Genomic DNA, 20,499 nt, shown 5'->3' on the forward strand with positions numbered 1-20,499 from the left:
TCCAACTCAATCATTATTTATTGAATTTACATTTTTTCTGACTTCAGATTTATCTGGTTTTGAACACTTGATTTTTAGTTCTAAATTTTATTAAAAGATGAAAGTTGAGTACAAAAGAGGTATTGAAGGAGCAGGAGAAATGGTTCAAATGGTTAAGAGCACTTATTACTCCTGCAGAGGACCAGGTTCAATTCCCAGTACCCACATGGTCATTTACACCCATCAATGACTTGTTCCCAGGAGATTAAAGTTCTAATTCTTTCAGGCACTAAGTATGCTTGTGCTACACACACACACACATGCAGGGAAAACACATAAATAAAAAAGGAATAAACCTAACAAAAAGAAAACTTAAAAAACAACTCAAATATCTTAATGTAAACAGCATAATCATACAATTATATATTCATATAGACAATCACAAATACAATGACATAATGACATACAGAAAGTAAAAAATCCCACCATCCATCTTCCAGTGTCAAAACTACTAAGTTGGGTGTGGTGACTCATGCCAGAAACCCCAGTGCTGAGACTGAAGTACAAATATCACAGTGAGTTCCAGACAAAATCCTGTGAACAAGTTCTTTAAAATACTGGCATTTTATAAGTTCCAATAAGTCACAAGACTTTGTTTCACTTTTTTTCACCTCCTGAGGGTCTCTCTACACAGCCCTGGCTGTCCTGAAACTCAACAGGCATATCAGGCTTGGCCTTGGACTCAGAGACAAACAGAGACCTGCCTGCCTCTGCCTCCCATGCTGAGACTAATGCCCTGTGAGACTTGTGTTTTACATAATGTTGAAATGTATTACACATCCAGATACAGTGGCAAGAGATTTCCTCAAAGAAAAAGTAAAGTTTAATTTCTGTCACAGAGGATTGAAACTCTGTAATAAAATATGGTTAAGATGGACTGCTAAGAGCACATTTCCTTCATACTTACTCTCCTCCACTACAATAATGCTGTTTAAATACATATAGCCTCCCCACTCATCACCAAAACTTAATGGTTTTACCTTGTAAATCAAGTACATATATAACTAAACAGTTGGTAAACATATAAATACTGAGTACAACTAAGGTCCATGAGGTACCACTATGTAATGTATCCACCGTCAGGTTAATCAGACCAGTTGTTATATTTGACAGTAAGAAAAAAAACAGCTGGTTTCTGTTCAGGGCTGTGATTAAACAAAGACTGGGCTCTTTTTTTTCAGCTTCCAGGATTAGAGGTTCGGAATGTTTTTTATTTGTAGCAGGCAACTGTACAAGTTTCCAAGAACATGGTACTAGAGCCCCTTTAATTAGAAATTTGGCAAAACTCAAAATTATATCACTCAGTAACAGACAGCTAAGAAGCATCAGGCTAGAAGCAACCACCCACACGCAAAAGGCTAAATTGGCCATTCTTCGAGATACGGCTTCTATATTTACTTGAACTACATAAAGAGAAATGAAGAAGCTGACAGCCACTAAGAGAATACAACAAGTAACTTTTATCCAGTCTCTGATGTGTGTTCTGTTCTTAAGCACATACAACCCTGTTTGCACGCCAGCCATGTGTATTGTCACGTACCCCAAAGTGGAAATTATTCCTTCTCGGTTGGCATTTAATAAACCAACTCTTGTGCCACTACCATCAGTGCCGTACAAAATTATCCTCTTGAGTGGAGTAAAGTCAAGAGCTAGCTGGTATAACACAGTAATGCTGACAGCCACAAACCAGGACTTATTTAAAGGAAAAATAGTCAAAAGAAGGCATGTTATTATTTTGACAACTATGATGGTGAAGAAAAAGTTCCAGTGAACTCCATACTCAGTTAAATGTTCCTGATAGCCTATGGATTTTATAATGACTAACCGTCCCATTCCCAAGAAGACTAACGGCCAGACAGAATACAGTGATTTTCTCAGATAATTAAATTTGGACCCTTCTACATATTTCCTTCTAACCTCTGGACAAACCATTGCAGCCCCAAAAATAAAGCCACCTACTCCATAATCCATGGCCCCTGTTCCGTAAAGCTCAGTTTTGGCAAGTCTTCTAGGGAAAAGTGGGAAGTCCACAGCCAAAATGGCAATAGCAGTAAATACACTGTTAATGACTCGGTAACCGGTGATGGCTGGATTGTACTCTGATTCTAGGCTGATTTTCAAGAAGTTGGCAAAGACTTTCTGGACAGGCACTTTGGCATAGCAAGTCCTCCTCTGGTATATCTGATATAACAGCCATGCCCCACAGACAATTACCACAAGATTCTCAAGGAAGATAAACGAAGACAATATAGTCAAAGTGGTCACCAGGGGGACTATGAGGACAACAAAGTCCATGAGGAATCGTGTGCTCCAGTTGTGTGAGAAAGAACACAAGTGCTGTGAGAAAATGATCAAAAGGCCTCTACACAGAATACAGAAAGCAGGAAAGCACAAGCCCTGGGTCACTTCCAGCACGCTGGTTCCATTGAGATTGCTGACAAATGCTTCCTTCATCTGCTTTTGAGACATTTTGTTTTCTTCCTGTGAAAACAAGACAAAAGAATGGATTTGAGGGAAGCAGTATCACTGTAAAGTCAGTAAAAATCTACATATCTCACTTGAATTTATGTATTTCTCAGTTTTAGAACAGAAGTTTAGGGGCTGGAGGGATGGCTCAGCCGCTAAGAGTACTGGCTGCTCTTCCAGAGGATCCAGGTTCAATTCCCAGAACCCACATGGCAGCTCACAACTGTGTGTAACTCCAGATTCAGAGGATCCAACACCCTCACAGGCATACATGTGGACTGAATAGAAGCTTAGTCCCACCAGGCAGTGGTGGCACACTCCTTTACTCTGAACACTGAGGAGGCAGAGACAGGCAGATCTCTGTGAGTTCAAGGCCAGCCTGGTCTACAGAGCAAGTTCCAGGACAGCCAGGGCTACACAGAGAAACCCTGTCTGAACCAGCTACCCCATCAACCAAAAGAAAAAAAAAGTAGTAATTTAAGCCCTAACGATTTCAATTCAGAGCAGAATTTCTGACTCTGCTAGATCCTAAGATTATAGGGAAAAGTCAACACTGATACATTAAGAGAAGAGTATGAAATTTCTTCCAGAGGTCCTGAGTTCAATTCCCAGCAACTACATGGTGGCTCACAAACATCTATAATGAGACCTGGTGCCCTCTTCTGGTGTAGGCATACATGAAGGGAGAACACTGTATACACAATAAGTATTAAAAAAGAAGACTCAAAGAGCCAGGCATTGGTGTTGAACGCCTTTAATCCCAGCACTCGGGAGGCAGAGGCAGGTGGATCTCTGTGAGTTCAAGATCAACCTAATCTACAAAAGCAAGTTCCAGGACAGCCTCCAAAACTACAGAGAAACTCTGTCTTGAAAAACCAAAAAAAGACATCGAGGCTCACTGAACTCAGTATGTAGATTAAACTGATCTTGACCTCAAGAGAGCCACCTGCCTCTCCCACACACACACACCAAATGCTTAAAGGCATGTGCTACCATATCCAGCTGACCTGATTTCTTTTTTGTCTCTTTTAGACAGCAAATTTGGGATATGAATCCTAATATGATCACAGTCAGGAATTTCTATTACAGAGCATAATTTGAGCATAATTTTCTCTCTGTCTCGTGTGTGTGTGTGTGTGTGTGTGTGTGTACACATACATATATATAACTATATATATAACTAGTTATATATCATGATATATACTGGTATGTTATGAAAGCCTTCAGGAAACTTGCATGTGCATTTCTAAGAACCTTAAAACTTCAGGAAGGAAGAGAAATTGTAAGTGTGTTTTAGAGTCAGGGTACCTGGTTTCCGTCCAGAGCCCTCACAACCTACTACAACACTGGGCGCATGCAGGGGACGGCAGAGAGCCAGGTTCTTTTCCTCGCACACACAAGGCCATACTTTCAGATCAAGGAGCAGGCGGACAAAATGGGTGCAAAGTACTTACCAGGACTAGTGGCTTTTTTTTTACGCACCCTAAAACCTCCTCTGTCACATACTAACATCTGAAAAGTCGCACGCTGATGGAACACATCCGTCGGTCAGATATGAAAGTGTATGACGCCCCTGAGGGTAGTACACATTATTGTCCATTATGGACTACTTGGGCCCTGCGTCAGCATCATCTCATCGTAAGTGCTCTTTCGGCATTCAAGCCCTTTTCCCGAGAGACCTCACCACAACCATGCCCTGGCCGGGACAGGTCTTCAGCGTTGACAGAACAGGCTCCCACAGCGCCTGCCGGCTCCCTCCGCTTCCGCCTCGCGAACAACGCTTCCGGCCGGCGCGGCGCGGCGCGGCGCAGCCTGTTCTTCCGGGCCCGCAGATTCCGCTCGCCCCCGCCCGGGATGGCGACAGTCCCCGCCCCGCCGGCTCCCCACGCCCTTCAGTGTGTTGGGCTGGGTTCGTCCCGATCCTCTCGAGACAGAGCCGTGCGGCGGTCCGAGGGAGGGACGCCTCACCTCGGCCTCGGCCCCACGGCGAGGCGGGTCAAGTAGAAGGTCCGAGGAGCCCGCGTCAGGCTCGGCCCCGGCGACCTGAAGTAGACCGGCCCCCGGGAGCCGCGCTTGCCCACTCGGGAGGCCACAGGAACACCACCACACCTTACCCCAGAGTCGCAAGACAGCTCGCCTCACGCCTAACCCGCCAGCCACAGCCTGCAGCCTGGGACGGAACACGTGCGTCCAGCGCCGCGTGTGCGCGCCCCGCCCCGGGGGAGGAGCCGGCGGGCTCCCGGCCACTTAGCCGGAGCTGCTGCGGGCTGCAGGCGACCCGGAGTTCCCGGCTTTCTTCCCTAGCTGTTCCCGCTCACTCTGCCGTCTTCCTTTCCCGGACTCTTCCGGCCGCCTCACCCTGCCCACCGTCCCGGGTCGGGACTACACGCTGGGCACCCAGGCCGTGGGACCGGTGAGTGCCACTCCCCGCCTAGATCCGAAGCCCTTCACGGCCCGAGGGGTTGGAGAGGCCAGTGTCCTGCTCAGAGCTAAAGTAGAAGCAGGCTCCTCACCTTCTAATTCAGCATTTCCCTTGCTACCCTCTTGTGACCCAGGAGGAGGTAACACAGCTTCTGCCCAGGACAAGGACCTTCACGGTCACTTCCCAGTTTGCCAGTAGGGGGCCACAAGGGGGTGTTTCTGGCAGATCAGGGCTGGACGTCTGCCTCTTTCCTTGTCCTACCCAGGGAAGGCGAGAGGCGTAAGGAAACTGCGTCCTTGACTAGGGTCACATCCACCTTCCCGCAAAGGACGTTTTCTCTCAGTACCAGGTGCTTCCGGAGTGGCATCCCAGCGCTGGGCTCTGCGGGCGCGTTGCCAGGGCTACAAGTGCTGGTTCCCGCCAGGAATCCGAAGCAAAAATGGCTGGATCCCCAAGACCCTTACACAGCTATTTCCCTCCTAACACTCCGGCTGTCCTTCCTGCCAAAAAAGCTGAAGCAGGGGCTGAGGAGGAGGGGGTTGTGATCTGGGTGCCACTTGCTTTGACTTGGTCTTTCACCTATTCATTACTCCCTTCTGCCTACTGTGGTCACACCCTTTCCAGAAATTCTTGGTGGTAACCGAGAGAGGAGGGGACAGGAGCCAGGAGAACTGGAGAAAACTGCTCTGATCTGACTTGGCTTCAACCAGGAGCTGACGCCGCATAGTAATAACCAGCTTTTACTAAGCTCTCTCACAGGTACTCGTCCATACGAGCCTTAATTTTGCGCTTTGTGGTATGGTATTATACCACTGACAGCTGTATGAAAATGAGGCTCCATCGATGTGTTGAGCTTTGGATTCTAACTTAGTACTGTTGTGGTCTCCTGGTTGGCCTTCTCAAAATGAACTTGTAGCCTAGTCTCCAGAAACCCTCAGATGATGGGGTACAGTATACAGAGTGACCATGTCTAGTACAGTCCTGGTACCCTTTTCTGCTTGAATTTTCCCTCTCCCTGTTTCCATGGAAGTCCCTGGTCCTGATTCTTTAAGGGACTAGGTGTAATTGTAGATACCCCTCATCCTCATTCCTCATTGCTAGGCAGGGATTGAGGCTTGGGAAAATCCAAATCTGAGTGAGGCTCACCATTTTTCAGATCCTGCCCTCACACCACCCCTGGTCTCAGATGGATTCCTGTCCCCTGGTCTCACCTTGTTTGTTTGAGACAAGGTCTTATAGCGTAGCCCAGAGAGGCCTCAAACTGAGATCCTCCTGCCTCAGCCTCCTGAGTGTTGAGATTACAGGCACGTGCTACCAATCTCCGTCTCCCCTTTTGGGTAGTGGCCCCTCCCCCACCTGATCAGTGTCCTCAAATGGGTTATCAACTCTATAAGTAATGCTAATACTCATGCTCAGTGACATTCAGGTTTGTACTGTGCCTTCAAACCTTGGCCTCATTGACCTTCATAACCTCTGGAAGTAAGGTACATTTTTCCAGGTGAGGACTTGGGGTGATAGGGTTTCCCTGGGGTCACATACCCATCTAGTGACAACTGATTCCCTTCTTATACAGCAGCTTCCCGAGAACATCAGGAGTTGTCTCCAGGCCCGTTCTCCATCAGCTGCAGGCTACACTTACACAGGGTGTTCCTGTCTAGTGGTGATGACAGGGCCAAGCTCTACCCGGTGTCTTCATTCTCTATGGCATATTGACCCAGAAGACTTTGCAACACTGGCCCATCACTTACCTTAAAACTGCCCTTGGCCTTTTTTCTGTAAGAGAAACATCAGAAAGCAACCCAGGTAACCTCTGGAGACTCTCATCAAAGTTTCCTTACTTCCCAATTGGCAAGGGAAAGCACGGACTCTCACTCTCTGCCCAGACCTGCCTGGTTGTCGTTTGGGTTCCTCCTGCTTGGTGGGAGGAGTAGGAATGAGTCACCCCAGAGAAGCCCTCACATGTGTGGCCCTTGTCTTCTGTCTCACACTACAGGTTCCGGCACACCTGAGTCTTCTGCTGGAGCGATGACCTCATGACCAGGTTGATAGACAGTGCTGCTTGTGTCTGTGACACCGAACTCTGGCTGCCTACACTAAAGCACGATGCTCCAGCAGGTAAACCCTCAAGCTGATGTAACCAAGCACCAGAGACACCCTCCTGTTTACATGTCTGAATGGCGACTGCAGTACGCCTAGCTGGAAGAATGGGAAAGACCCCTTCTTCAGACACTCATTCCAGTGCTCTGATACTGGTTTGTGGCTTTGTGGCTCTTTTCTTTGGAGTGGACAAAGTGAAATGGCCAAAGGAATGCAGGTCACTTTGATGACCTTAAGTGGGGCACATCCTGACAGAAGTCCCTACCAGCTGCTTTATTGAGTCACAAGATAAAGAATTAACCAAATTAGCTGGGCATGGTGGCACATGCCTTTAGCCCCAGCACTTGGGAGACAGAGGCTGGCAAATCTCTACAAGTTCTAGGACAGCTGGGGCTATAGGGAGAAAGAAACCCTGTCTCCAAAAAAAAAAAAAAGTTGACCAAGTGGAGAAGGAACATAAGCAGTCCTGACAAAAGAGGTCTGCCTGAGCGAAACTGCAGGAGGAGAAGGTAGCTTATGTGGGAGTCCAGTATTCTGCCTCTGAATAGACTAGTATTCCTGGCCTGCAAGGTAGGGACCACCCTTCACTGTGGAGCTCTATCTCATACACGTAGCATCCTTTGTAAGTAGCTCAGATACAGAGAACACATTGGTACATATTTGCTGGAATTTGAGTTTCCTAAATTTTGCCCCACACTAAGGGCTTGAGTTTGTTCTCTGGTGAGCTCCAGAAGGATAACCAGAGTACGACTTACCAGGCTCAAGAAAGCCATGGCAGGTGCTACTTGACCATCCTATTTTCTGGGAAATGCACTTGAGGGCTATAGAAAAGCAGGCAGGGCCGGGCGTTGGTGGCACACGCCTTTAATCCCAGCACTCGGGAGGCAGAGGCAGGCGGATCTCTGTGAGTTCGAGGCCAGCCTGGTCTACAGAGCGAGTTCCAGGACAGACTCCAAAGCCACAGAGAAACCCTGTCTCGACAAACCAAAAAAAAAAAAAAGAAAAGAAAAGCAGGCAGGACAATTATCTGCTCTGGGTTGTTGTATTTTCTTTCCTTCCTTCCTTCCTTCCTTTTTTTCTTTTTCCAAATCAATCATTTTTACCACAGCCATACTAGTGACTGCCCTATGCTCAGCTCTTGTTATATAGTAGGCATTACTTTTGAATATTTTGTTTCATCTTCACATTGCAGTGAAACATGGTAGTATGTACTGTATAGTGATGTTATGTCCCCATTCTGGAGATAACGCTTAGATAAGTTAGATGACTGACTCAAGGCCACAATCATTATCAGGAATTTGGAAAAATGAGAAAGGCAATCAAAAAGGACATTAAGGTTGTCTAGGCATACTATCCAAACACAACATTTTAAAAAACATTTATAAGCCGGGCATTGGTGGCACACGCCTTTAATCCCAGCACTCGGGAGGCAGAGGCAGGCAGATCTCTGTGAGTTCGAGACCAGCCTGGACTACCAAGTGAGTTCCAGGACAGCCTCCAAAAGCCACAGAGAAACCCTGTCTTGAAAAACCAAAAAAAAAAAATAATAATAATTTATAATTTTTTGCCCTGATTTTTATTTTTCTATTCTTTCCTCTTTCATGGTTTTTCTAGACAATGTTTCTCTTTGTATCCCTGGCTGTCCTGAAACTAGCTTTGTAGACAGAGATCCACCTGGCCCTGCCTCTGAGTGTTGGGATTAAAGTCACGCTCATCACTGCCCAGAATAATCTAGCTTTTTAACTCAAGCTCTTGATCACTATATTCAACTTCCAGTTGAATCAAAACTGTTCCTAAATTGTAGCTGGTTTTGTATTCCCTTCCTCCTTTCCTTTCTTCTCCTTCCTTCCCCTTCTCTTTCCTTTCTTCCTTTGTTTCCTTCTGTCCTTGTCTTTCCATAGATTCAGCTGTAGCCATTGCCCTTGACAAGTGCCTGCTCTGTACATTATGATGGGTCTGAGACTCACGATCTTTAACAGAAACACATTACCATGCTGCTGCCTTGGCTTATTCCTGAGGGACGTAAGCATTGAGGGTTCACCAGGCTCTTTAGAAACACAAGCCATACCAAGACTTCAGCCTCCTAAGCTGATTCCAGCCAGGTGCCTGTCTTCTATTCCCACTAGGTCCTGTACTTTCCAGACAGCAGCTCTTTAAGGCTGGTAGGCTGTAGCCTAAATGCTCCTTAGCTGGAGCTCACAGCAGAGGAGACAGAGGGCATTGATTATTAATACATACTGTCAAGGCCTTGACTAAGTGCTCTGTGTATTTCTTTGAGTTTATCCCTCCACCCCCCAAAAAAAACCATGGCTCAGAGAGGTGAATTACCCAGGCTGTCACACTAATAAGTAGCAGAGCTGAAACATGAGCCACCTAGATCTTGTGGAAACCTGTTCTTTCTCATATGCAGGCTCCACACGCATTAGCTGCCAACTGGTCTGAGACTCTGGTCTCATGGCTCTTGTGTTGTTCCCCTCCAGGTGAATGGCCACAGTTCAGGCACTGATGCCCAAGGTAGGGCATCCCTCAAGGGAGATCTACAGCAGTTCCTGGGTGGGGAGGCCCCACTCCACCAGCTGGATGACCTCACCAAGGTGAATCCTGTGACACTGGAAACAGGTATGGGCTTTCCTCTCCTCCAGACTGCTGCTCCAAAAGAATAGAGATGGAGCAAGGGTCTTCCACACTGTTTCCCCAGTTCAGACCAAGCGATGAGACTCCTGACCTGCCCTCTGCCCCAGGGAACCTGGCACTGCACCTAAGCTCCCCAGGGCAGGCTTTGCTCTAGGTTTGGGACTCGTCTTAATTAGATCTTCTACCTGTTCATCAGGGAGCTACAGGGTTCTAATGGCACTTAGCTAATTACAGAGGGAGGGCTGCTTAGCAGATGTGTGTCTGAGGTTGTGTCTGCATTTGAGCCAGACTTTTATAATAGCATCTTTGCCTCAGTCCTGAGGTGCCTGCAGGCCCGGTACACAGAAGACATATTCTATACCAATGCTGGCTGTACCCTGGTAGCTCTGAACCCCTTCAAGCCCATCCCTCAACTCTATGCACCAGAGCTGATGCAAGAGTACCATGCTGCTCCTCAGCCTCAGGTAAGTCTCCCTGGCTTCTGCCTAATCCTCCCTGTGGCTTCACCATCCTTCTTCATCTATGCCCCAGTGATAGTCAATACAGATGATACATGCCTTTAATCCCGGCACTTGGGTGGCAGAGGCAAGAGAATCTCTGGGAGTTCGCGACCAGTCTGGTCTACAAGAGCCAGTGCCAGGATAGGCTCCAAATCTACACAGAAACCCTGTCTCGAAAAAAACAAACAAAAAATGTAACCAAGATTGAAACCTAAAACATAGAAACATATAGCAAAGGTTTTATTGTTGTTATGAGAAAGGATTTACAGGTATAGTTGTATCTTTATCTTTTTAAAGAATAAAAGTGTATGCAGCAGGGATTGTCCTTGAGCAGTCGGCACATGTTCTTCTGTACCGAGAATAAATGGCACTACAAAGTCAATAATAGATTGTTTAAGGATGGGAGGTGGTGATGCAGGCTGGAAATGGACTTGTGTTCGGGGACAGGCAAGAACAAGCTGGCAGGCGGGAGAAAGCCTGGGTGGAGAGGCGGTGGGTAAGGGTCTAAAGATGAGCACACCTGGGCAGAAGTCCCACAGCAGGCAGATTTACTCCATGTGGAGGTAGGCCTTTGAACAGAGTCTGCAAGGGGAAGGATGATCGTGAAAGAAACAGAGAGAACGTTTGGGGCTTTTTAATAGTTCAGTTACTCAGTGGCTGCAGCAAGGACTGGTAGAGAAAGACAGACGACTCTCAGGAAGCTGTAAGTGATCACTGCTGGCTAGGCTAGTGAGGCATGGTGTAGATGGTATTGCCCTGAAGTTTATATAATGAAAAGTACCAAGTGGAATCCAAAGAAGTTGATCCTGAGAGCCCATCTGGTCTGACACACTTATCTGCCTGATAGTCAAAGGCAAATTCATCACATGATGTCAGCACATTGAAGACGGTGTTTGATAAAGGAAGAGTAGCTTTGGAATTCAGATCACTCAGGTGTACTTACGTGTTGAAGGCCTTGGCAGTTTATTATTGATGCCTCTGGACCTCACATAGCTCATTGTTGAAGTTAGCCATCTAACTAATACGCAAACTTCTTAGTGTTCTTGCTAGTTTTGTGTCAACCTGGCACTAGCAGCTGGAGTCATCTTATAGGTAGGAACCTCAATTAAGAAAATGCCTCCAGTGGATCTCTGTGAGTTCGAGACCAGCCTGGACTACCAAGCGAGTTCCAGGACAGCCTCCAAAGCCACAGAGAAACCCTGTCTCGAAAAACCAAAAGAAAAAAAAAATGCCTCCAGGCCGGGTGTTGGTGGCACACGCCTTTAATCCCAGCACTTGGGAGGCAGAGGCAGGCGGATCACTGTGAGTTTGAGACCAGCCTGGTCTACAAGAGCGAGTTCCAGGACAGCCTCCAAAACAATACAGAGAAACCCTGTCTTGAAAAACCAAAAAGAAAAAAGAAAAGAAAATGCCTCCATGGGCTGGAGAGATGGCTCAGTGGTTATAAGAGCACTGGCTGCTCTTCTAGAGGATCTGGGTTCATTTCCCATACCCCCAAATGGCAGCTCATAACTGTAACTCCAATTCCAGGGGATCCGATGCACTCATATAGGCACATGCAGGTAAAATCACCAATGCACATGAAATAAAATAAAAAGAAAGAAAAGAAAAAGAAAATGCTTCCATAAAATTGTGCTGTGGGTAGGCTCAAGAGATGGCTCAGAGGTTAAGAGCACTGGCTGCTCTTCCAGAGATCTTGAGTTCAATTCCCAGCAACCACATGGTGGCTCACAACCATCTATAGTGGGATCTGCTGCCCTCCTCTGGCCTGCGGCTGTACCTGCAGAACAGTCATACATAAAATACATTTTTTTTTTTAAATCAAGATTGTGCTGTGGGCAAAACTGTAGAGTACTGTAAGGTATTAACTAGTGGTTGATGTGGGAGGACCCAGCCCATTGTGGGTGGTGCCACCCCTAGGCTGGTGGTCCTGGGTGCTATAAGAAAGCAATGTGAGCAAGCCAGTAATTGCACTCCTCCAAAGGCCTTTGCATCAGCTTCTGCCTTGGAGTTCTTGCCCTCCTTACGTTCTGTTCTGACTGCCTTTGTGATGAACCATGATGTGGGAGTGTAAGCAAAATAAACCCTCCCCCCCCCCCCCAAGTTGCTTTTGGTCATGGTGTTTTGTCACAACAACAGAAACCCTAATTTAATACAGGCAGTAACTTAAGAAGAAATTTTTCTTCCAGATTATAAAGTACAATAAAATAAGCAGCAGAATCACACTATTAAAGAAAAATGTAGAGGCAGCTCAGTTGGCCAAGTGCTTACATAGCATGCATAGATCTGAGTTCCAGCCGCAGAACTGCATAAACCAGATGTAGTGGCAGAAGGAACAGAAGTTCAGTATCATCCTCAGCTACGTAGCAAGTTCTAGACCAACCTGGGCTACAGGAAAGGGGAAGGAGCAGATAGCAGACTTAAAGGAGGCTAGAGTGATAGTTCAGTGGTTAAGAGCACTTTCTGCTCTTCCAGAGATCAGGGATCCAATTCCTAGCACCAATATGTTGACTCACAACCATCTTTAACTGCAGTCGCAGGGAATCTTATGTCCTATTCTGGCCTCCAAGGGCACTGTATATGTGGTACACACAGACATGCCTGCAAACAAAACACCCATACACATGGGATAATAATTGTTTTTAACTTAAAGAAATAAAATCAGATGAGAGCATAAAGTATTAAGGTCAGACAGTGCTGGAAGCTAGCTGCATCCATGCCGAGAGAACCTCTGTGTATGAACCAACTGTAGGAGTTTTGCAGTAGGGACTAACTGTGGCATCCGTGCAAGGTTTTTTGGAGGAAATATATTAGCATCACTGCTGGTAGCCTCCCAGTCTAGGCTGTCATTGGGTCAGGTGCTCACATGACCATCCACTCTTTGATATTTCAGAAACTGAAACCCCACATCTTCACAGTGGGTGAACAGACCTACAGGAATGTCAAGAGCCTGATTGAGCCAATCAACCAATCCATTGTGGTCAGTGGAGAGAGTGGAGCTGGAAAGGTAGGAGTGCTTTCTTATCCTGTTCCTGTGAGCAGAAAGATGAGGCCCATTGCCTGTGTCATCATTGGCTGCCACAAGCATCCCACCAGAAGTCAAGCCTGGGCTCCAGTGCAGCCCCCACTGCTGGCTCTGCTGCCACCCTGGAGAGACGCTTTAACCCTTGCACCTTTACTTTCTCACTGAGGGTGTTTCTGTGATCTCTAGAGACCAAGCATAATGTACATCAGGTAGAATACCTCAGGAAGGCTCCTAAGTTTGCAGGCCTCCGTCATTTCACTTGTGAAATGGAAGGGAATAGAAGGCAGCACCGCATGGGACTTCTGTGTGAGCATAAAGGAGCCTGTGTTGTTTGACATGATGACACACATTTATAATCCCAGGATTTAGGAGGCAATGTAGGAGGATCACCAGCCAGCCTGAACTACGTAGTGAGACTATTACCTATAAATAAATGAAGTAAACATAATATAAAATAGGAACCAGTACACATAAGGCATTTGGTGGCATGCTTGGCACATAGCAGTGCTCCTCCAAAAGTAGCTGGTTTTACTGTGGGTAAAAGATTGGAAGAAATCAAAGCCTGCAGGAGTTGAAGCTGGAAAAACAGTTCATCTATTTAAGAGCACTTGTTGCATTTACAGAGGATCAAGTTCAATTTCCAGCAACCATGGTTAATAACCACCTGACACTAGTTCCAGAAGATTCAGTGCCCTCTTCTGATCTCTGTGACCACTTCACGCATGTGATACAGACATACATTCGGGCAAACACCCATACACATAGAATAAAAAATAATAATAATAAATATTTTATTAAATATTAAAACTCTATTGGGGTTGTCAGTAATAGCAAGGGCAGTGTATGAGAAGCTCTAAGTATAGCCAGAGGCCCTTATATATAGCAGAACCTCAGCAAGTGAGACAAGTGTTGCATAAACAAACTTCCACCACTGAGAGGAAGCCACTCAGGGCTCACCCAGCTGCCTCTCCCTTTCCATGGCACTCTATGAGGGATTCTTTGGACTAGAAGCCCCTTTTGCCTACACTCACCTCTCAGAGAGTCACTGAACACTAAGCATCTCCTGGGCTTTCGACTGCAGGGTGGACATAGACAGATCTTACGGGAAGAAACACAGGTGAGAAATGCAGTATCTAGCTTTGACCTTAGTCTCTAAGCAAACAAAGGAAGACAGTAAGGTGGGTGAGAGGCCACAGGTCAGCAAAGTGCCTGAAAACTCAGCTCTTGGACAAAGAATTGTTCACCAGAGTACTCTGGGGACTAGGGCAGAACCTGGCTTAAGACCAACACAAGCAGAGCTCAATAACCCTTCACTGAGTAGCCATTATGACCATTGACTAGGCCTGCTTTTTATTTTTATTTTTATTTTTTTAACCTTTCATTAGTGAGCTGCAGGTGGGGTAGCACTTGCACACAGTGCATGTGTAGAGTCAGAGGATAACCCTTGAGAGCCAGTTCTGTCTTCCACCATGTGGATCCTGGGGGCAGAACTCAGATCATCAGGCTTGGCAGTGACAACCTTTACCTGTTGAGCAATCTTGTTACCCTGCCCCCACCACCATTTTGTTTATTTTGGGGGAGGTTGTATTTTTTCTATATTAGGGATTAAACCCAGAGCCCTGAATGTGCTTTGCAGGCATGCTACCAATGAACCATAATACATCCCCAGTTTTTGTTTTTTTTAATTTTGAGACAAGCTTCAGTAAGTTGACCGGAATGGCCTTGAACTCATTTACATAGTTCAGCCCTCTTCTTGCTTCCATGGGCACCAGACATAGCTGCAACCAAAACACATATACAAATAATAAAATTAAATATGACTTTAAAAAGGACCTACTTAAGCCGAATGATGGTGGCACATGTCTTTAATCCCAGCACTCGGGAGGCAGAGGCAGGCGGATCTCTGTGAGTTGAGACCAGCCTGGTCTACAAGAGCTAGTCCAGGACAACCTCCAAAACAATACAGAGAAACCCTGTCTCGAAAAACCAAAAACCAAAACAAAACAAAACAACAACAAAAGAGGTTAAAATTTGTAGTATTCTTGCCAGGCCCAGACAGCTTCACTTATGAATTCTACCAAACATTAGACAACGAAATGTTACAAATGCTCAGAGTCTGACAGACAATAGACATGAGTGAACACTTCCAACCTAATGGGTTTGTTAAGAAAAAGAGGTGGGGTGGGTGTTAGGAATGCAACTGGGCTGTAAAGTGATTACCTAGCATGCAGGAGATACAAATGAACTGTATATGGTGGCCCACACCTATAATCCTAGCACTGGGGAGGTAGAGACAGGAAGAACAGAAGTTCAAGGTTATCCTCAACGGCATAGTAAGTTCAAGGCCAGCCTGACTACTTGAGACATTGTCTCAAAGAAAGTGGGGGGGGCTTTAAAGTGATAGTCCCAGTAAAGATCCAGTTGTGTTCTTTTGATGTTATGGTGCACATTTATAATCCCTATGGAGACTAAAAGACAGAGATGTGAGTTCAAGGCCTGCTGGGGTTACATAACTACACCCTGTCTCAAAAAAGAGTAGGGAGCCGGGCAGTGGTGGCGCACTCCTTTAATCCCAGCACTCGGGAGGCAGAGGCAGGCGGATCTTGGTGAGTTCGAGACCAGCCTGGTCTACAAGAACTAGTTCCAGGACAGTCTCCAAAGCCAAAGCCACAGAGAAACCCTGTCTCGGAAAAAAAAAAAAAAAAAAAAGAGTAGGGAAAGGTATAATGTAGAGTAAAGTTTAAAAGGGGGGAAATGATGTGATATATAGGCAAGGGATCTCTGAGTTCCAGGCCAGCCTGTACTGCAGAGTGAGTTCCAAGATAGTCAGGGCTACACAGAGAAACCTTGTGTTGGTAGTGGACGCCAGCTGGGCATGGCGATATAAGTCTCTTGGTTTCTCTGTGTAACAGCTCTGGCGGTCCTGGGACTCACTCTGTAGACCAGGCTGGCCTCAAACACAGAGATCTGCCTGCCTCTGCCTCTACCTCTGGGATTAAAGATGTGCATCACCACTGCCATGCCAGGGTGGTATAAGTCTTCAATGCACTGGGGAGTCAGAAGCAGGAAGATTTCTGTGAGCTCAGGGCCAACCTGGTCTACAAAGAAAGTTCCAAGCTAGCAAGGACTACATAGTAAGATGCTGTCTTCAAAAATAAAGAAAGAACCTGGCAATGGTGGGTGGCACACGCCTTTAATCCCAGCACTCAGGAGGCAGAGGCAGGCAGATCTCTGTGATTTCAAGGCTAGCCTGGTCTACAGAGCGAGTTCCAGGACAGCCTCCAAAGCCACATAAAGAAACACGGTCTTGAAAAACCAAAATAAATAAATAAATAAAGATTAAAAATAGATATATAAACTAGATGAAACAGAAACAGATATAAACCCTGCATCTCCAGGGTTTGTAAGAAAATGTACAGAAAGCCTATTCTAGGATAATTAGTTACAGTAGTAAGGCTTCAGGGATGTTGAGTCGCCTGTCATGTCTGGTCTTGGGGTATGGGAAGGGTGTTCCTCCTGTACTCCAGCCTCTTTCCTTAGTGCATCTTCTGAGCTAAGAGAAACAGAGATGAGCACCCCTACTTCACAGATGGGAAATGCCTGGCCCAAGGCCACAGCTAAATTCAGCATTCTTCACACATTTGGGTGGGCAGCAAAGTGTGAGGGAGGAAATCACTCTAGTGGGCATCTCTTGGGTTCTGTAGTGGGAGGGTATGGGGGACACTGTCCACAAGGCTGGAGGTGATGAGGAGGAGGACACTGTCCGCATGGCTGTTTTTGCTGCAGACATGGACGTCCCGCTGCCTGATGAAGTTCTATGCTGTGGTGGCCTCCTCACCGGCTTCCTGTGAGAACTACAAGATGGCAGAGAGGATTGAACAGCGGATCCTGAACTCGAACCCCGTTATGGAAGCATTTGGTAAGCTTGGTGTCCTCTGCACTGTACCCCAGTCCATTTCCTCTGGGATTCGCCCCCTTCCAGGAGAGAGGGGGTGATTTAAGACTGCTCTCTGGGCTGGAGGATGACTGTCCTTCACTACCTAGAGGCCAACCCCTTCCAGATTTCCTCAGCTTCCTTCCATTAAAGGTGCTGTCATATGGAGATATAGCTCATTGGTAGAGTCTAGCATCTGCAAGACCCACTGCCAGATAGAGCTGGTGCCATTTGGCTCATATAAAACAGTTGGACAGTGAGTCTCAGGCTCATCTAGTCCAATCTTATCCCTCCATTCAGTTTCCTAAGATTCCAAATAGGAAATTTGTCAAAGGTAGCATAGCTTTTCTTTTTTAGGGGGGGTTGTTTATTTAACTTTTATTTGTTTTTGAGACAGAATCTTGATATGTAGCCTCTGCCTACGATTAAAGAACTGCACCATTATACCTGACTTATGGTGGCATAGCTATTAATGTCCATGTTGGGCCTGGAGTCCACATGTTGTATCTGTGTCTAAAACCAATAGTGACAACTTGCTTTCACCTATTCCTATCAAAGCAGAAAGTCCCTGATTGGGGCTGGAAAGATGGCTCTGTGGTTAAAGGAATTGGTTGCTCTTACACAGGACCTGAGTTCAGTTCCCACACATGGGGACTCAAAACCATCCATAACTCCAGTTCCAAGGGATCAGCCACCTCTTCTGACCTCTTGCAAGCACCAGGCATACACCTGGTATACATACATTGATACAGACAGAACACTCATACACATGGCATATAAAAGAAAAAAACCACCCCTCACTGCCTAGCCTTGCTGGTTGCTGTTCCTGATTGAGAAATACTTCTAAATGTCTTAAACTCCATTTGCCAAAGCCCTGGCACCATTCCTCAATCCTGACCCCCATGACATGGAAATCAGCAGAGGGGCCTTTAGGTGACTAGAGGCAAGGACATAGCCACGGCAGCTTGTGAGAATTCTGCAAACCTGGGGAAGTGGGTATAAACACAGGTGTGATCTCTAGGGAACGCGTGCACACTGAGGAATAACAACAGCAGTCGCTTTGGGAAGTTCATCCAGCTCCAGCTGAACAGGTAATAGCTTCAGCCATCCGATGCATGGGGCAGCAGAGATGGGGATTGGAGCAACTGGGCAGAACTCTGCTCATCACTTATATGTTGTATGCATGGGTTTCTTGAGCACAGTGAATTCAGGTGATATCCTTTTTAAGCCTAGAAAGCCATAGCTACTGTGACCTTGAACTAGTGCTCTTATGGCATATGTGTTCATGCTGGCTTCTCTTGCTCAGAAATGTCTTTCTTTGGGACATAACCCTGAGCCTGAAGCTAGGGCATCAGCTCCTACATTGAGATGGTCCAAAGTGATAACGCAGAGGTGTTGCCATACCTACCTGAGCTACATATGAGAGAATATGCCAGAACATTCGATGACATTTTGAGTTTTGTTGTTTGAGTCAAAGTCTCACAGAGCCCAGGTTAACCTTGAACTCCTGCTCTTCCTGGCTACTACACCTGGCTTCCCAAGGACATTCTGAATGTTCCCAAACCAAGAAAAGCTTAGAATGGATTTGCTAGGTAGCAGTCTGTTGTACAGCTAGGGCTAGTAAATGGCTATGGAATAAAGGGATAATAATGGGCTCTGCCCCTGTGTGCCAGAGCCCAGCAGATGACGGGAGCTGCGGTCCAGACCTACCTCCTGGAGAAGACGCGTGTGGCTTGTCAGGCCTCCAGTGAAAGGAACTTCCACATCTTCTACCAGGTCTGTGCCAGGTGGAATGCACTGTGCCATAAGCAGGGCTGGCTAGCTTGTCCCTTCATCCCTCCATGCTCCACACCTGGCCCCTTGGCTTGCCCTCAAGCAGAGCTGCTCATGCACAGTTTGTACCTAGAGGTGTAATTTTCTGCCTCTTTCAGATCAGAAGGTCCTCTAGGCAGGGACTCTGTCTTCTAAATGGAAGCTGTATCACTTGCATTAGACTGAGGACCCTTCAGGGATGGAAACTATTTCCAACATCAGCATGAGAGCTGCTCTGGGATTGTGTTCCTTCCTGAACTGGGCTTCCCCAGGACATTGGTAGGGCTCCTTGCACCCAGACTGGGAGCATCTTTAGGTAAGGGAATGTGCCTCTACTTGAGACAAGGACTCCCCAGCCAAAGTCATGCATTCTACATCAGACCACCAGCTTTCCAGGAAGACATTTTTTTTTTTATCCATCAGGCTGCAGACATCCTGGACAGTGGTGTTTCTTTTATCCCATGCCCTGTGCTTACTTTGGAGGACCTCTCAGCTTTGCAATGTTGCACCGTTTCTCACTCCTCATTTTAACCCCAGGCCTGAAGGCCCTCCCACCCAAGCTGAGCCTCCTGTACACCCCTCCTCACAGATTTGCAAAGGAGCCACCAAGGATGAAAGGCTCCAGTGGTACCTCCCCGAGGGTGCTGCCTTCTCCTGGCTACCCAATCCAGAAAACAACTTGGAAGGTAGGCAGAGCCTCTTTAGTACCCTAGACTGCCCCAAAGCCCCACCCATTCTGCCCAGGGCCTATCTCCCCTCTCCGCTGACCCTGCTGACCACTGGGCTGTGACGTGAATTCTTTTCAGAGGATTGTTTCGAGTTGACCAGAGAGGCCATGCTCCATTTGGGCATCGACACCCCCACCCAGAACAACATCTTTAAGGTCAGAAGAAAAGCCATGCTACTTACACTTAGAGGTGATGGTAGCCCTTTTCATGGATTGTCCCTGAACTTGGGACTCTCTCTCTTTGAGTGTCTAGGACTTCAGGCCTCACAGAACCGTATCCAAGGAACTGGCCACCACTGTAAGGAGCCTGGAGACAAGTGCTAGACTGGGCCATAGGATCAGTGACACACCATAGAGTACTCAGTAATGAACATTGCACAGTGACTCATACCCAGAGCACAAGGGCCTTAGGGCAGGTTTTATTACAGTGGCAAGAATAGAGAAATAATCTTTCCTTATTTGACTAACACTTTACAGCTTGGAAACTATGTTCACACTTCTTAGGTCACTTGATTTTTACCAACAATCTCTTGTGCATGGAGACTATTTCCATTTTGTACTTGAGAAAATTAGAGGTAAAGAAACCTACCCAAGGGCTGGAGAGATGGCTCAGAGATTAAGAGCATTGGCAGCTCTTCCAGAGGTTCTCAGTTCAATCCCAGCAATCACATGGTGGCTCACAACCACCTGTAATGAGATCTGGTGCCCTCTTCTGGCATTCAGGCATACATGCAGGCAGAACATTGTATATATACTAAATAAAAAAAACCTTAAAAGAAAAAAGAAACCTACCCAAGACACCACTAAGTAGTAAAGTTGGTTCCAGACGTTCTCATTCCAGAT

The 20,499-nt window shown here is 46.6% G+C and overlaps 2 protein-coding genes across 9 annotated transcripts in view; one reads left to right on the top strand and one right to left on the bottom strand.

Moving 5' to 3' along the window:
- On the bottom strand, positions 1 to 4,693 carry Pigw (phosphatidylinositol glycan anchor biosynthesis class W). Of its 2 annotated transcripts, none has more exons than XM_013118350.3 (2): positions 4,620 to 4,693; positions 1 to 2,520 (listed from the first exon to the last, which is right to left on the bottom strand). In XM_013118350.3, exon 2 carries the CDS (start codon positions 2,506 to 2,508, stop codon positions 997 to 999), a length of 1,512 nt encoding a protein of 503 aa, XP_012973804.1. In that variant the 5' UTR covers positions 2,509 to 2,520; positions 4,620 to 4,693; the 3' UTR covers positions 1 to 996. The 2 variants fall into 2 exon arrangements, with proteins under 2 accessions (XP_012973804.1, XP_012973802.1); XM_013118348.3 differs by lacking the exon at positions 4,620 to 4,693 and adding an exon at positions 3,960 to 4,284.
- The window catches only part of Myo19 (myosin XIX), a 31,527-nt gene continuing 15,640 nt past the window's right edge, over positions 4,613 to 20,499 (top strand). For 3 of the 7 annotated variants that reach the window (XR_005878363.1, XM_040749374.1, XM_040749379.1), the window contains exons 1-12: positions 4,613 to 4,918; positions 5,552 to 5,686; positions 6,501 to 6,730; positions 6,921 to 7,042; positions 9,505 to 9,643; positions 9,974 to 10,122; positions 13,052 to 13,165; positions 16,970 to 17,102; positions 18,139 to 18,208; positions 18,791 to 18,893; positions 19,519 to 19,615; positions 19,736 to 19,812. Coding sequence is in view for 6 of the 7 variants with exons in the window: in XM_040749374.1 (XP_040605308.1) it covers positions 7,031 to 7,042; positions 9,505 to 9,643; positions 9,974 to 10,122; positions 13,052 to 13,165; positions 16,970 to 17,102; positions 18,139 to 18,208; positions 18,791 to 18,893; positions 19,519 to 19,615; positions 19,736 to 19,812 (894 nt within the window). In the remaining variant the exon portion in view is untranslated. Of the gene's footprint in view, positions 4,919 to 5,551; positions 5,687 to 6,500; positions 6,731 to 6,920; positions 7,043 to 9,504; positions 9,644 to 9,973; positions 10,123 to 13,051; positions 13,166 to 16,969; positions 17,103 to 18,138; positions 18,209 to 18,790; positions 18,894 to 19,518; positions 19,616 to 19,735; positions 19,813 to 20,499 lie in introns of those variants that run through there. The other 4 variants (XM_040749378.1, XM_040749376.1, XM_040749377.1 and 1 more) reach the window with 4 other exon arrangements.

This window comes from Mesocricetus auratus, unplaced genomic scaffold (genome assembly GCF_017639785.1).
Source record: "Mesocricetus auratus isolate SY011 unplaced genomic scaffold, BCM_Maur_2.0 Super-Scaffold_100007, whole genome shotgun sequence".
In the NCBI taxonomy this organism is placed as follows: domain Eukaryota; kingdom Metazoa; phylum Chordata; class Mammalia; order Rodentia; family Cricetidae; genus Mesocricetus; species Mesocricetus auratus.

Excerpts from the sequence above, each read along its gene's own strand:
- Pigw (XM_013118350.3), bottom strand. The coding sequence starts at position 2,508 with ATGTCTCAAAAGCAGATGAAGGAAGCATTTGTCAGCAATCTCAATGGA.